This window comes from Phaenicophaeus curvirostris, chromosome 12 (assembly GCF_032191515.1).
Source record: "Phaenicophaeus curvirostris isolate KB17595 chromosome 12, BPBGC_Pcur_1.0, whole genome shotgun sequence".
Taxonomy (NCBI): domain Eukaryota; kingdom Metazoa; phylum Chordata; class Aves; order Cuculiformes; family Cuculidae; genus Phaenicophaeus; species Phaenicophaeus curvirostris.
The window spans coordinates 14,213,309-14,227,543 of record NC_091403.1 but is presented as its reverse complement, the minus strand read 5'-3'; the positions used below and the strand labels follow the sequence as shown (position 1 = coordinate 14,227,543).

At 50.6% G+C, this 14,235-nt stretch overlaps 1 protein-coding gene across 1 annotated transcript; it reads right to left on the bottom strand.

Moving 5' to 3' along the window:
• Positions 1–603: 603 nt before the first annotated feature.
• On the bottom strand, positions 604–4,894 carry LOC138725455 (gonadotropin-releasing hormone II receptor-like). Its single transcript, XM_069866392.1, is given in 4 exon segments — positions 604–1,280; positions 1,566–1,767; positions 2,317–2,826; positions 4,096–4,894. Coding segments are annotated over 3 exon segments (1,119 nt in total). The 5' UTR covers positions 2,824–2,826; positions 4,096–4,894; the 3' UTR covers positions 604–870.
• Positions 4,895–14,235: the final 9,341 nt, after the last annotated feature.

The following is a 14,235-nucleotide window of genomic DNA, read 5'->3' as shown; positions in this document are numbered from 1 at the left end:
CTGGGCTATGACACCCTCTGGTTACCCCAAATACTCTCTCTCCTGGTCAACCCTGTCCTACAGAGAACGGCTATGTAAAGATATGTCCCCACCACCTTTGCATGCCAGAAAAAGGTGGCAGGGACTATTGTCCACTCTGTCTGTGTCCAAAAGGGAGAAAAAACCCCAGTTCCATCCCTCTGTGGTTCTTCATTCCCCTCTTGCCCACACCCTTCTATCCGCACAGCACCTTCTCCCTCCCACCATGGAGGCAGCCCAGGTGGAAAAATGCCCCTGCATTGGTCCCTCCCCAAAGATTCACATCCTTCCCAGGGCTTCACGCATGGCTGTGGGATCACCAAGTAAGCTCTGAGCCAGGAGAGCCAGAATTTCCAGAGGGTCTTTTCTATAGCAGGTGGAGAAAATGGAGTAAAAGCTTGTCATCACACCTTTGCAGTCTCTCAGGGTGACACCACATAGTGCTGAGCATCTGTGCAGCTCCACATGTCAGTGTAGATGCAAAGGGCACTAATAGATTGGCCACCCTGGGAGACATGGCCCTGGACCATAAAGGACCCAGTGTGTCTCCTCCCTGGGGTCAATGCTGGAAGTGTGGCAGATCCCAGAATCGGGGCTACGGTAAGTGCAGGGTACAAAAAAGGATGGGTTTCTAGATGTGATGGGATGCCAGAACATGGAAGAATGACCATAAACACCCCCAAATGCTTTTCACACTGAGTACAGGTGGGAAACACTTTCCCATTTTCTGACCAGAGACCCTCACTCACCAACGTTGGGTGGCAAACCTCCATATGACAGTCTCCAGAATGATCCTATGGGACAAAGCAGCCCCCAAAGCTGTGCTTCCCATCTCCTTGTGGGTATGTCTCTTCAGCAGACCATGTTGACTGTTATCCCATTGGAGCCCCCTGATGCCACCCCAACATTTACAGCACCATCCTTGATGTTCTTCTCTGAGACTGAGACGGGTTTGTTTCTTCCATGCCTGGTAATGGCTGTTTCAATGCTCCTGAGGTACAAATGCACATCCTCCCAAAAGGAGGGGGTGTACAGTCCATAAATGACAGGGTCAGTGCACGTGTGCAGCAAGCCAAAGAGAAAGAAGCTGTGTTTGACATACTCCGGCATCTTCTGGATCATGGATGGCTGGAACCAGTACCACAAGCCCAGGAGGTAGTATGGGGTCCAGCAGATGATGAAGGTGGCAACAATCACTATGGTCATCTTGAGAGTCTTCATGCATGCCTTGGAGATGTGGTCATTTTGATTTCTTATCAAACCTGCCAGGAGAGTCAAAAGGATAGCTAGAGATGGAAGAAAACCAGGAGAACATAAGCAGCCATGACCGTACTTCTGCCAGAGGCAGCAGACCATCTCATGGTGTGGTCCATTGCCCACAGGAAGCAGAAGGCAGCAAGGAGGGGGATCAAGAAGTTTGCATAAAACCCCTTAGTTGGAACACCCTTCAATGGGTTTTGGGACAGACCAAACAATTCTCCAGGCTGGAGCAGGGTCTATCATGGATTCATGGTGGGGTGGAGAGTAAAGGGCTGGGATCTGCTTACCTCTATTGATCTTTAGCTGCTTACTGATCTCACAAATTATCCGGATGTAGCAGATGATCATGACACTCAGGGGGGTGATATAGAGGGTGGTGAAGGTGAACACGTTGTAGATGGTTTCCTCATAGTGTGTGCAGAAGCTGCCATGAGTAATGCACTGGGTGAAGTTCACTCCTGGGACAGTGTGCAGGTGCAAGAGGAAAAGCTGAAATGGAGAACCAAATAACAACCCAGAGAAGCTTTGAAACAGGGCACCATGTCCTGCAGATGCTCCTAGCTGTGCACGGAGAGCACCTCTCTGCTGTTGTTGGGCTGGGAGAGGTGCTATACACACCTAAATGGCTATGGCCAGGATGGAGTGAAATCCCATTTTCTGACCATACCATATGTTATTTTGGCCAATAACTGCTCAGGTTTGTCTTGGTCCATTCCAACATGTTTAGTAGCGGTGCAGTGATATAATTTTAGAAGATAACCATGTGCGTGAGGACTAAAGAATAGTGGACACAATTTGTTTTCCCAGCCCTGAGCATAACACCCCAACTGTGTTGCAATGAATCAGTGTTGTAAGGAAGCTGCAAAGCATTGCTGAGCACCCAATGCAGCAACCACATGGCTTCACTCAGCAAAGCCAGTCAAGTGGTGATGGAGCCTATTGGTTGGGATGGACTTATTTAGGCTGCTGGCATGGAGAAACCCTTCTCCAAAACCATCTTAACCTGGGCAAACATGCGGGGAGGGCACAGAGCCCTACCTGGGGTGAAGCCAGGAGCACGCTGGCAGCCCAGGCAGCATGGAGCAGCAGCCCATTGCAGCGGTGAGTGTGGGACAAGGGATGGAGGACAGCTGCGTGTCAGTCCAGGCTGATGACCACCAGCACCAGGGCAGCCGCATACATGGCAAAGAGCTTGAGGAAGTTGAGGAGCTTGCAGGAGATGTCTCCTCCGTACCACTGGATTGTTACATTCCACACCGCATCCAGGGGCATCACAGCCACTGTGACCAGCAGGTCAGCCAGCGCCAGACTGAGGATCAGCGGCTGCACGTGGGATTTCCTCCTCTTCCTAAGCAGGCTGCTGCGCACAGACACGTTGCTGCCGGCTGCCAGCAAGAAGAAGATGGCTGTGATGATCACACGGACCCTTGTTGCTTGCGTGAACTGGGGCTCGACCCAGTGCTCAAGGCAGCCAGAGGCTGAAACATTGGAGTCCCCCTCCGCGGTGGGATGGCAGGGAGATGCCTGGAGCTGCTTGTCACTCATTCCCTGCCAAAATTCAAGTGACAAAGTAAATCCCATCTTAGGGATTGTGTCATGTGCTGCAGCTTCAATATAATGAGAAATGTGGAGATGGTGTGATCTGCGTTGGAGGAACCAGCAGTAGCATCCTGCAACTCCCAGCCTGTCCCTGCCAGTGCTGGCATGTCCCAGCCTGTCCCAGCCTCTCCCCTCTGTGTTGCTTGTTTTGCCAAGCTGCCACCCCTCCTGGTTGCGATATCACTGCCCGGCTGCCCGCTCTGGCTACCCCCTGCTGTAGCTATAGTGATCGCTCACAGCCATACATATTTTTAGCTCTCTGCAAGGTGCATGAGCAGCTGGGAAGTGGGAGTGGTGGCCAGGACCATGGGATGAGCCGCTGCCTGCCAGCACCCAGCTGGGAATGGGTCACACTGGAGCTGAGCCTATGCCAGCACAGTCGTGCTCGGTTCAAGGACTAGTCCTTCCAAAAGGTCTTTTTAGAAGCTTTTTAGCTTTTTTGCCATTAGTGTGTTAAACCTTAATGATCCACCTGCATCTCCAGCACCAGGTGCAGGGCCTTGAATGGGAGCAACTGAGGGCAGCCAGGAGGGGAGAAGGGGGGTCCCATGCTGTCTGGGGACTGACAGCAGCTCTCATGAGAGGCTCATGGTGGCATTCGGGAGCCTGGACCTTCCCAGGACCTGAGCAGCATCAGCTCCCTTTGCCTTTGGAAGGTGAAGCAGGATGAGGAGGTGAAGACAGAAACACACCCACACAAGGAATGGTGAGCGGCTGATGAGCCACATGGTTGTCCCTCAAGGCTTCACAATTAATGTCCTTCTTTCCCAAGCACAACCAGTTTGGGGACAACTCACACTTCAAGGGCAAATACTTCCAACTCTTGAGGACACAAGCTTCTAACAGTTCCAGCAGCACACAGGGTAGGTCTCCTACCATATCAAGCATCTTACGGTTTGCTGATACCAAAATAATATATCCCCACCTTTGAACAAACAACAGAAGCTGCAGAGATCTAATCTGTCTCCTCTGCTCTGTGGGATGAAGATGCCAACATCTTGCAGCAAGCTGTAGCCCTCCAGCCCTGCCACCTGCATCCCGAGCCCCTGAGAACAAGCCACTTCGCTACCTTCACCCCCGTCCCTCCAAAGACCAACCCAACAAATTGGGAGAAGAAAATGTAGTTTTAAAAGTACCAAGCCACTCACAGGTTGTCCGGAAGAAACAAGAGGAAACCCGTGTCCAGGTCTGGACTTGTCCCAGCTGATGGGAACATACCTGGCATACGCATGCCCTGATGCTGAGAGATGATCCTTGACTTTCCTGATGGGTCTCCCACTGCTACAGTGCTGATTCAGGATACTCCAGTGTGTCTTTACATCACATCCCTGCCACGAACTTCCAAAATTTTCCTTTGCCGGCTGCCGAGCTGGGCGTTACTTTGTTTTTAGCAAAAGCCTATGCAGGCATTTGGGGATGGCAATGCTGATGCAAACATCCTCTACGCTGGCAAACCAGGAGCAGAGCATGTGGAGATGGGCACCCACAAGCAGCCCAGCTCAGGCAGCTGCTGGTGTTGCACCCTCAGGAAGGGGCTGGCACCCTTGCCCTTGCGGGCTTAATGAGCTGCCCTATTTGAGGCTTAATGAGCAGGCAGCAGAGACGATGATAATGCTGCCGTATTGCAAGAAATGGCCAAAATTCAAGACGTTGTGGCCAAATGTGGTCCTATCAGGGATAAATGCCAGAACTCCCTGCATCAGTTTTCTATAAATACAGAAAAATGAGTTAATTATCCTTGGAGTTAGCAATGAACATCCCGTTGCTCAGACAACTGAGAGACTCACAGCACACACAGACACACACACCCCAGTGATGTTCCTGGACCACACAGGTCCATGGGAGCATCACAGATAAACACAGGTGCATGCCTGGACTGGAAATGCTGTAAAGAGGGGAATTAATAAGGAGAAACTTGGATTGTTTTGCCATTTTAATGAATACACCTTTTTTTTTTCCAGCACTGTATCTGTTCCCACCTTTTTCTTTTTGTATTTCTTCCAGTGTAATACAGTGAGAGCTTGATGTGTGGTGTGAAACCCTGGGAGGTACGAAGAGCTCACAAGAAAAATATAATATGCAATGCAAGGGCAGGGCGGGAAACTGAGGACACCCTGCTCCTCCATCCAGCAAAAAAAGAACAGTAGGGATGACAGAGGGCCAGCCTCAAGCCCCACTGGGGCCAGCACAAACACGCACGCTCCCACAGGCATCACAGGGACTTCAACTACACTCAAACAGACATCCACATCTCCCCATTTATTAAATTAAGAAGTACATAGCATACAGGGGAACCACAGTTCCCAGGCTGGTAGTGGTGGCTCAGTGTTGCTTTCCCAGAGAAGGAGGTGCAGTTCCTGGGATAGGAGATTCTCCATCATTGAAACTATTCCCACTTCTTTTCTGGAGGAAATGCCCAAGCTCTGAGGGAGGTTTTGCCACCTCTGAGGCTGCTCTGCGTGCAGGAGAGCTCCTGGGCACAAGCAGAAAAGGAGAGCATTTTCTCCTTTGTGGGTTTAAGTGTCAAATTGAGTTTAAGTGTCAGCAAGACTGGCTCCGGAGACCCAGGATATGCTGCAGCCCTTAAGTCACTACCGTCCATCAAGATCCCCTAAACCCTCCATCACTTCTGAATTTAACCACCAAAAGGGACCAGTCTGGGACCTCTCTGATCAGAGGCACAGGGGGCAATTTATGCATTCAAAATGCTTTACATTTGAGGGGAAAGAGAAAAGCAGACCCACCCCTGGCACTGCCAGCCCTCACCCAAAATGTGGTCTCGCAAGCTCAGAGTGGAGGGACATCATCCTGCCAAGACCCATTTTCAAAGCTGCTTAACAGCTGCAGCCCTGACATCAACAGTATCCCTCCAGAGAGGGATACCTGCCCCCAGACCCTGCCAGAGCCTGACTGGAACCCCAGAGCCACCACAGGCAGAGCAAGGGGGCAGATGAGCACCAGCCTCCCCTGCCACACAGGAGAGGATCATCCCCATCACCTTCTTACCTGGCCAGAACATCACCCATCACCGCCGTGGGATCAAGCCTAGTCCCTGAGGGAAAAGAAGAACAGAAACCACAAAGCAGTTGGGTGGTAGCCCATTTATTACAGCAGCCACCTCCTTCTCATGTTAGGCTTAAAGGCGAGGTTAATTCAGCCCCACACACTCACCCCTATTTTTCCTTTCATTTAGCTCTCTGCACCTGCATGAAAGCAATTAAATAGCAAGTCAGGAATGTATTCCCTGTTTGTCCTTGTTCCCGGCTGGCTGCCTTTTTGTCTAGAAATGTCCTCTCCATCCCCAACTGTATGATGCAAGAGAGGGACAGGAGTTTTCTAAGGAACTGTAAGCCTCGCTCATGCCACAACAAAGCCTTTGGTCCCTATTTAGAGAGGATTTTTTAGCATGCCATCATGCAGCGATGTCCTGGGCACGCATTAGCAATAAGTTATTTTAAGGGTGGGGTCCCTTACTAAAATGACTATATGTCTCTGGCGTTTGCACAGTAATCCCCTTGTGTTTGGTCTTTTTTTTGCTTCTCTCCTCAAAGGTCAGATTGGATGTTGTCTGCTCAGCAGCCTTCAGCTGAATCTCTGAATGCTGGTTTAACAATCAGAGGGTTTTGGTCCCTGGGATTAGGAAACAGCGCTGGCAGGCAGGGCTTGTTTCCATACACCCCTGCTCGTCTCTTTCTGAAATCGCCTCCTTCTGGGATGCTGCCCCAGGACATCGTGGAGCTGCAGCCCAGCACTGGGTCACGGGGAGCCAGAGCCTATCTAGGCAACCCTGAACGGGACTTTTTTCCCCTGAATCCATATTCTAGAATCATAGAATCACTTGGTTGGAAAAGACCTTCGAGATCATTGAGTCCAGCCATGCCTGCCCACTACTAAACCAGATTCCCTGAGCAGCTCAGCTACCCATCTTTTAAACCCCTCCAGGGATGGGGACTCTACTGCCTCCCTGGGCAGCCTCTGACAGTGCCCGAGAACCTTTCGGTGAAGATTTTTTTCCTGGTGTCTAATCTGATCATCCTGGGATGTTGGAGAAAACAGAAATCAGAAAGCCACACCAGGTAGCACAGCCCCATGGCAATCTTTTGCACAAGCAGACCTTGAACAGAAGTGCAAGCACTGTGTTTTTCCATCAGACATCACCTATAAATCACGATCTCAAGCAAGGAAAGCGGCATGGGATGTAATTTCCACTAACCCAGTGCAAACACAGGCAGGGAGCCTGCTGCTGTTTATCCTCATAAATCACCGCTGGGGGCTTGGCTTCACAAAAGAGAGAAAAACTTTGGTTTTCACTGCTGAGAGAAACTCCTGCTGGATGTGATGGGGGAGTAATGAGGGCTCGTCAGCGAGCAGGGCCACCCTACAGCAGTTCCCATCACTTGTACCCTCACCCCCATCACCCTCACCCCAGGCAGGTGCTTCTGCTGGGCTAGTTGTCCAGAATTCCCTTTTCCTCAGAAAAACCTCATGATTTCATAGTTTTTTATGCTCAGGGTTTTTTTGCTCCAATATTCTTCTGCTCCTCCAAGCCTTGAATTGTCTCAGGAGCAGCTTGTCCAAGGAAATTTTTGTCTCATACTGGACTCGAAACAGAAAGTCTAGTCAGGGACATCTGACATGCAATGTTTTTGTGAGTAAATACCAGCATCCATGAAGTCATTTCCCGGGGTTAGAAATGAGCTCACCTCTGGAATGGCTTCTCTTCTTCCCCAAAGTTTACAAGTCAAGCAGTTGTGAAGCTCCCAGTTTTTGCTCCTGCCATTAAAAAAACAGCATCAGGGCTGCATGTGGCGCGGTGCCACCTGCGGTTTTACACAACAGACAGACCTTGGGCATTGGCCGTTGTGGGGCATCACCCTAAATTCCACAAAATCTTTGCAGCAAAACGCAGAGGACTGAAGCTCAGCGGTCACTGGGGTTAAACCAGCTGCTCATTCTGCCTGCTCACCCGGCCCTGGCCGCTCTGCCAAGCCTGCCAAGAGGGATGATAATTGCTGTCCCTCCTGGGGATAATCTGGGTCATTCTTTCCCCCTCCTAAAAGTCCTTGTTTAAAATAAAGGGAGGGAACTCTTCTGCCCAGTGGCTCAGTATCTTGGCAAACTGTGTCTTTGGGCTGTTTCTTGGTGAAATAAAGTGCTGTTTCTGATTTGGCTTCAGATATCAGAGCCTCGCTAAAGCTCTTGCTAGTAACAGCTCTTCTCTGGGACGTATCATGCCATCAGACAGTGATGCTGAGAAAAACATGCTGTCTATGGTCAAACCTGCTGCAATTCCCATATTTTAATACCCTGGCTGGTGGTCCTGGTGTTGCTGGGCCCAGAACATCATTCTGGATATCCAAGCCTGGATGGTGTAAAGGACAAGGATTCTGCTGGCAAGGGAACCCAGATGTCCAGAGCACCATGTTCAGAAGTTCTCCAAATTTACAGCAACCCACATGGAGCAGCAGTTCTCAGGGTCTTTGTCTTTCACTGGAACATCTCAATCAGATGAAAATCCCCCTTCCCCACCTCTAAAACAGACAAGAGAGAAGGTGAATCTATTGCCCTTAGACCAAAGCCTGAGGTCAAACACCAGAAAACATGGTGGGTTTCGGTGCTGAGCCCTGTCCACTCACCACTAAGTGGTAAAACCTCAGTGTGTGCATTGCTGCTCCATCCATCTTTCCCACCGCAGCTCTGCTTCCTTGCCCAGGCTGGAAAACCCAGTTGCAGGGATTTATTTGGAATGACTCACCTGTCACCCCAGTCCTGCGATGATCCCGTCCTCAATACACCAGGCAAATCCCCTACATGGTCAGTGGAGTAACCATGGGTCCCCTTTGGCTCCGGCACACACTGACCCAGGTGAGGTTTCGCTGCCCTAACTAGGTATATTTCTTGAACTGGAAGAAATTATGAAATTCCAGTGATTTTATTGTGACTAACCCATGGAAGGGAACAATTTTACCCTTATTTTTGGATAGGTTTTTGTTGCTATCCTTGTCTTTGCCTTTAGTGCCCTCTTTTATCTTTAGCTTTTTTTACTCCCTGTGGGACCTGCCCATCATGTTGCTCCAAACATCAAATATCCTTCTGTCTCCATGCTTCCAATTTGGATTATGTGTCCCCAAGGCCATGTTTCAGTGCTCCCTTTGGATGCTCCTTCACAACTATGGGCCAGATTCAAGGGTTGGTGTCTTCTGTTTCACTGGGGCAGAGGTGAGATGTGGGGAAAGCTGAAAGCCCCACAAGACCCTCAATAGCATTACCCAAGGCTTGCAGGAGTAAAAAGCAAGGAAAACCTCCCCCAGCACCTCTTTCCCCTTCACTTGGTATCTCTAAGCAGTTTTCCAGGCTTAAAAATGCCCTTGAAGGAGCTTCCTGTGGGGACACAACTGCTTATAGGAAAGGATTGGTGGCTCAGTGGAGAGAGATGCCATTAAGGCTGAATTAAATAAGCTGGAGGAAAATAATTTTTACTTCCCCACCCTGTTTTAACTTTCCCACAAGAAGCTTGGTTCTGGCTGAGACCTGGGACCATGGGACACTTGGTGTTCTTCAGGATAAGCATCGGTGTTGACATCACCCCTGGGCTAGATTTGGCCTCTCAGGGAGGTGTTTCTGGAAGGTGGTGCTCGATCCAATACTGGGAGCTTTGCATGGAGTTTCTCTTGGGAAGGGCTTATCTCCCATGCCTCCTTCCCAACCTGCTCCCAGTGGTTTTCATCTCAGCCGGGCCAACCTTCTCGCACCAGAGGGCTGCCAGCTCTTCCCTCCACCCATGTTCGGTCCCCACCAAACTCCTCTGCTTGCACTACTGACAAACACACATCTACCCTTCAGTGAAAGCTGATATGGCCACAACTGCCCTGAGGGGAATCCCAGCAGTGCCAGAATTAGCGTGGCAGAGACCAGCTTTTCCAAGCACGCCCTCAGCACGATGCAGGATGTTGTGAGATATTTGACAGCTCCAGTCGTCCCCATGACCACAGACACTGGGAAGGGGAGGTGTTTCCATGCCCTCTTTTGCCAGCAACGATGCTGCCAAACACTTTCAGAGCTGAAACTTGGAGGTAAATCTGCCCTGATTACCCCAGCCTGGACTCAGCTCCATGTTGCTCTGAAATAAATTCAAAGTTATTTAGTAGTGGACAGGTACAGCTGGGCTTGATGAACTCGAAGGTCTTTCCAACCCTTTCCAACCCAGAATCTAGCAATTCTATGATTCTGTGGTCCAATGAGGTGCCCTCACCACCCACCTAGCTCCATACCTTGTACATTTTCTGCCCATCCCGAGTAGAGGCTCAATCCACACGCTAAAAGGCACCTTTTAGCCTGATATTCCAGTTTTGCTGCCAGCACTAGCTCCTCCAGTCTGCCTTATGCAGCCCATGCCTCTCTAGTGCACTGTTGGTGCGATCTCTGCAGAGCAGGAGGAGACAAAGCACAGTGTGCCAGGAGACCCAAGCCCTCCCCTGTACAATCATGGATCATGCAGGATTTTGCTGGTTTGGGGCAAAAACTGGCTGGTGCTTTGTTGGTGTAAATCAGCTGCAAACCTGCCCACCTTGACCTGGTTTTCAGCAAGAAAATAGAGGAGGAAAAGGCACAGATGAGACCAAGGACTACCATCCCATGGGTTGACCTCCCTGCCAGGATGGGTGCACAGTCCACAGTACATCCAAGCTCAAAGTCAGTGCCAGTAAACACGAGCAATAAATTGAGGATTTCTTCAGGAGCAATTAATTGCCCAAAGCAACATGTCCTTGGACACAGCATAGCCTCTGTCCACCAAACCCTGAGCTAAAGCAAACATCCAGTGTGCTGTGGGTTGGGCTTCTGCTCCTGCTCTTCCTCTGCGGTTTAAAATGTTCCCATTGAGGCGCTGCCTTGGCTTGGAACTGGCCACCTTCCCATTGCACCCATTCGCATCCTGTGTCCATGTTTCCATCACTGACCCAACGTTGTGCAGTAACTCAAGCCGTGCCGCTAGCCTGCATCTGTTCCCAGTAAATACTGGTGTTGTACCAGCACATGGCACTGTGATGCTGGCCTGCTAGTGTCCCCGAGGAGTTAATGCTCCAGGCACAGTGCGGGGAGATGCTGGGATGTGCATTACCCATGGAGGGCTCAAAAATAACAGCCTTCTCCATCTCATAGAGAGTTTCTAAACAAGCTAGAATACTTACCTAAATTTCCCCACCTCAGCAATGTAATTAAAAGGGGATTTGCTATTGAGACACTTCTCGCACCCTCAAAGCATCTCCCATTTTGGTTCTTCTGAGTTGTAATTCAGAAAGAGAGACAGCAAGGATGGACATGGCATCCAGGAGGGAAACCCCAGTGGGACCCTTTGAGGGTCCAGGATATCCCTGTGATCAGCAAATCCCTCCCAGGCGACATGGGTCTGGGCGTGGGGCTGTATGCATGCAGCAGGGATGCAGGTAACAACAGTCTGTAGGCACTCATGTAATACCCATGTCATGTAAAAGCACCAGGAATAACCCTTTTCCTTGACAGATGTGATCGTAGAGCAGGGGACACCCCGAATTTTATGTGCAGGAGGGGCCAGTCGTGTTGTGCTGGTGCCAGCATCCATTCGAGGGCTCATCCCCGTGGCCAGACCCCATGAGCAGCGTGGCTGCAGCTGCTTGCTCTGCCCCAGCTCGAGGCTCTTTCACCATTCCAGAAAAAGCCTTCCTGACTTCCAGAGCTATAATCAGGCTTTCCCTGACTTCTGGTGTCCACCCTCTGTGGTGCTTTTTGCATCTGTTTCATAAAAGATGTACGTGGAGCCCAGCACCACTCAGCCACAGTCAAGGCTTCAGCACCTAGGTAAATCCTTCAGGGGAGAAAGGTCTGCTTGCTCCTTTTCTCCCAGCCACAGCCTGTAAATCCTCATCCACACAATAAAAACAAACTCCAGTAGCTCATTTTTTGGGCTCTTTTCCAAAACTTTTAGGCAGCTGGAGTGTGATTTTGTGCTGATGAAGCGGTGGAAGTGGGCTTAAGTGAAACAATATTGCAGTGGCTGCGAGATCTGCTGGTGGTTCAGGGCTCAGAGTGAACCATGGGGACCTGCCACATCTCCAAGCTCTCTTACAAACCATGGAAATCGTCACTCCGGCTCCTGGGATAGCAAAACAGGATTTAAAAAACAATATTAGCCACCCCTGGAGCATGACTGGAGAAGTGCCAGGAGCCAAGCACTTAATGAAATCCCAGCTCCCAGCTCACCCTCCTAAACCACGCAAACTTCCCCAAAGTGTTTGGGATGGAACAAAGTCATCAATCAGTTATTTTAACTCCCATCTTCGTAAACAGGAGTGAGCCTAGAAACATGCAGCAGGGGAAAATAAATGTCAGCTGCCTTTGGTGAAGCGAGGAGCATGCAGGGAGGGAGGACTGGGGCAGCTGGTGAGGAACTGAACATGGCACCAGCCGCAGAGAGTATTTCATGAAACCCATAGGGGATTTAATGGAGCCCACAGAGCATTTCACAGACCCCACAGCCTGTAAACCCCACCCCTGACAGCCTTGAGAGCAGACCCACCACCCACATTGCCCTGCTGGTGCAGTGTAGTCAGCTTTTGCTGACAGTCACAATTCTGGTGCTGTATCAGAAAGGATGGGAGGTGCAAACAGCCAGGATGAGCATCAGTAGCCTGTTGCCCCTTGGATTTATTAGAGGGACACGAGAAGAGCAATGGGGACAGCCAGGGAGGTGTGTGGAGAGGGTGGTGCTGTGGCACCGTCAATTGTCACAGTCCTCTTCCACTGCCCCATCCCTGGCACTGGCTGGGGAAGAACATTAGGCATTGCAGCATTCATATAAATATATTACGGCCTGGTAATCACATATCAATGATGAAACCATAGAAAAAAACCCTGAGAGCTGGGCAGAGCCCCCGGGGGTTTATCCAGGAAGGGAATGCATCTGTGGGGCCATGGCTTTGCTGCACTGGTGGTTTCATTGGGAAACACTAGCTTTGGATGGCTGAATCCACAGACAGAAAGATAAGAGCAGTTTGGTCTGGATTGCATCCTTCCCCACAAACCAAGGGTGCCACAGCCCTGCAGAGCAACAGCGCAGCTGCATCTGGGTATGGGGGAACACCGTCCTTGTCCCCTCTGCCCCATGGGCTGGGGCATCTTCCACCCCAGGCGGACAGAAAGCAGCTGAGCATCTCCTGGAGCCACAGCACAGCCAGTGGTGCTCAACACTGGAAATATCTGGTGCTCTGCTCATGCTGCTCCATCCAACATCAGCCACATGCCGGAGCTGCATGCAAGGGATGGCAAAGCCAAGAGAGATTGTGCAACCAGACTCTTCTAGAGACCTGTTTTTTGCATAAACTCACATATCCCAGACCTGCTCCCGAGGCTGCACACGTGTCTCCTGAGCTGGCATCACAGGAGCCATGCTGGAGAAGAGACACTAAGGAGCTAAGCTAAGGAGGCTGCAAAATCCCAAGCAGAAATGTCTGTGGCTGAAATGGTCTAGAGCTAATGCCTGGTTTCCATAACAAAGTGTAACATCTTTTGCCTTTTCAGCAGAGCACATTTCTTTACCCTGCAACATCACCCATGGAAAACAGTGCCAGCATGTGCCAAGCAGCTGGCAAGACCAGAGCCACTTGCTGAGCCATTGGTGCTGTACCAGGGACGGCCAGGCTATGGTGGAAGGGAGGCGTCATGCAGGGAAGATGAAGTCCTTGCTCTTGGTCTCAGCACCTTCCCCACATCTCATCCTCATCACGGTGGTGAAATGTGGCTGAGCTCCTTGTTTATCTCACAGGTCTGAGGTGTTGCTGTGCCAGTCGCTACTTGCCCACCGGACAAATATTCTACCATGTTTTGGCACATTTCATGTGGTTTTGCCTTTTCCCCTGTAAACATAAACAGGAGTTGGTGCAGGCCAACACCAATTATTTTTAATGTGACACTTTGAACAAGGTTCCTCTTCTACCTCTCCCTCTGGCAGTGGAGCCAATCAGGATTAGTGACAGGCAGCCCAAGACACCACTGGCACGTCCCGCTTGCTGCTGGCTGCTCCAACAACCATCCCCACCCCTCTAGGGTAGCTCCCGCTGTGTGTTGCACATGCTATTGCAGCAGCACAGCCCCAGGGTGCAGGGGCTTCATACCTGGGTAGAACTCACCGGTACAAGGCTGCACACTACATGCAACACCCAGGAGCCCTAAGCCAGGACAAACTGCTATGAGTTACGCAGGAAAATTGTGGCTGCAGAAGGTAAAAGGACCTGAGGGGGACTGAAGCCAGCCTGGGAGCTCTTGTTAGGGGCCTTTGCTGAATCTCCCGTGGCTCAAGCAAGAGGTAGTCATATTTATTTGCAA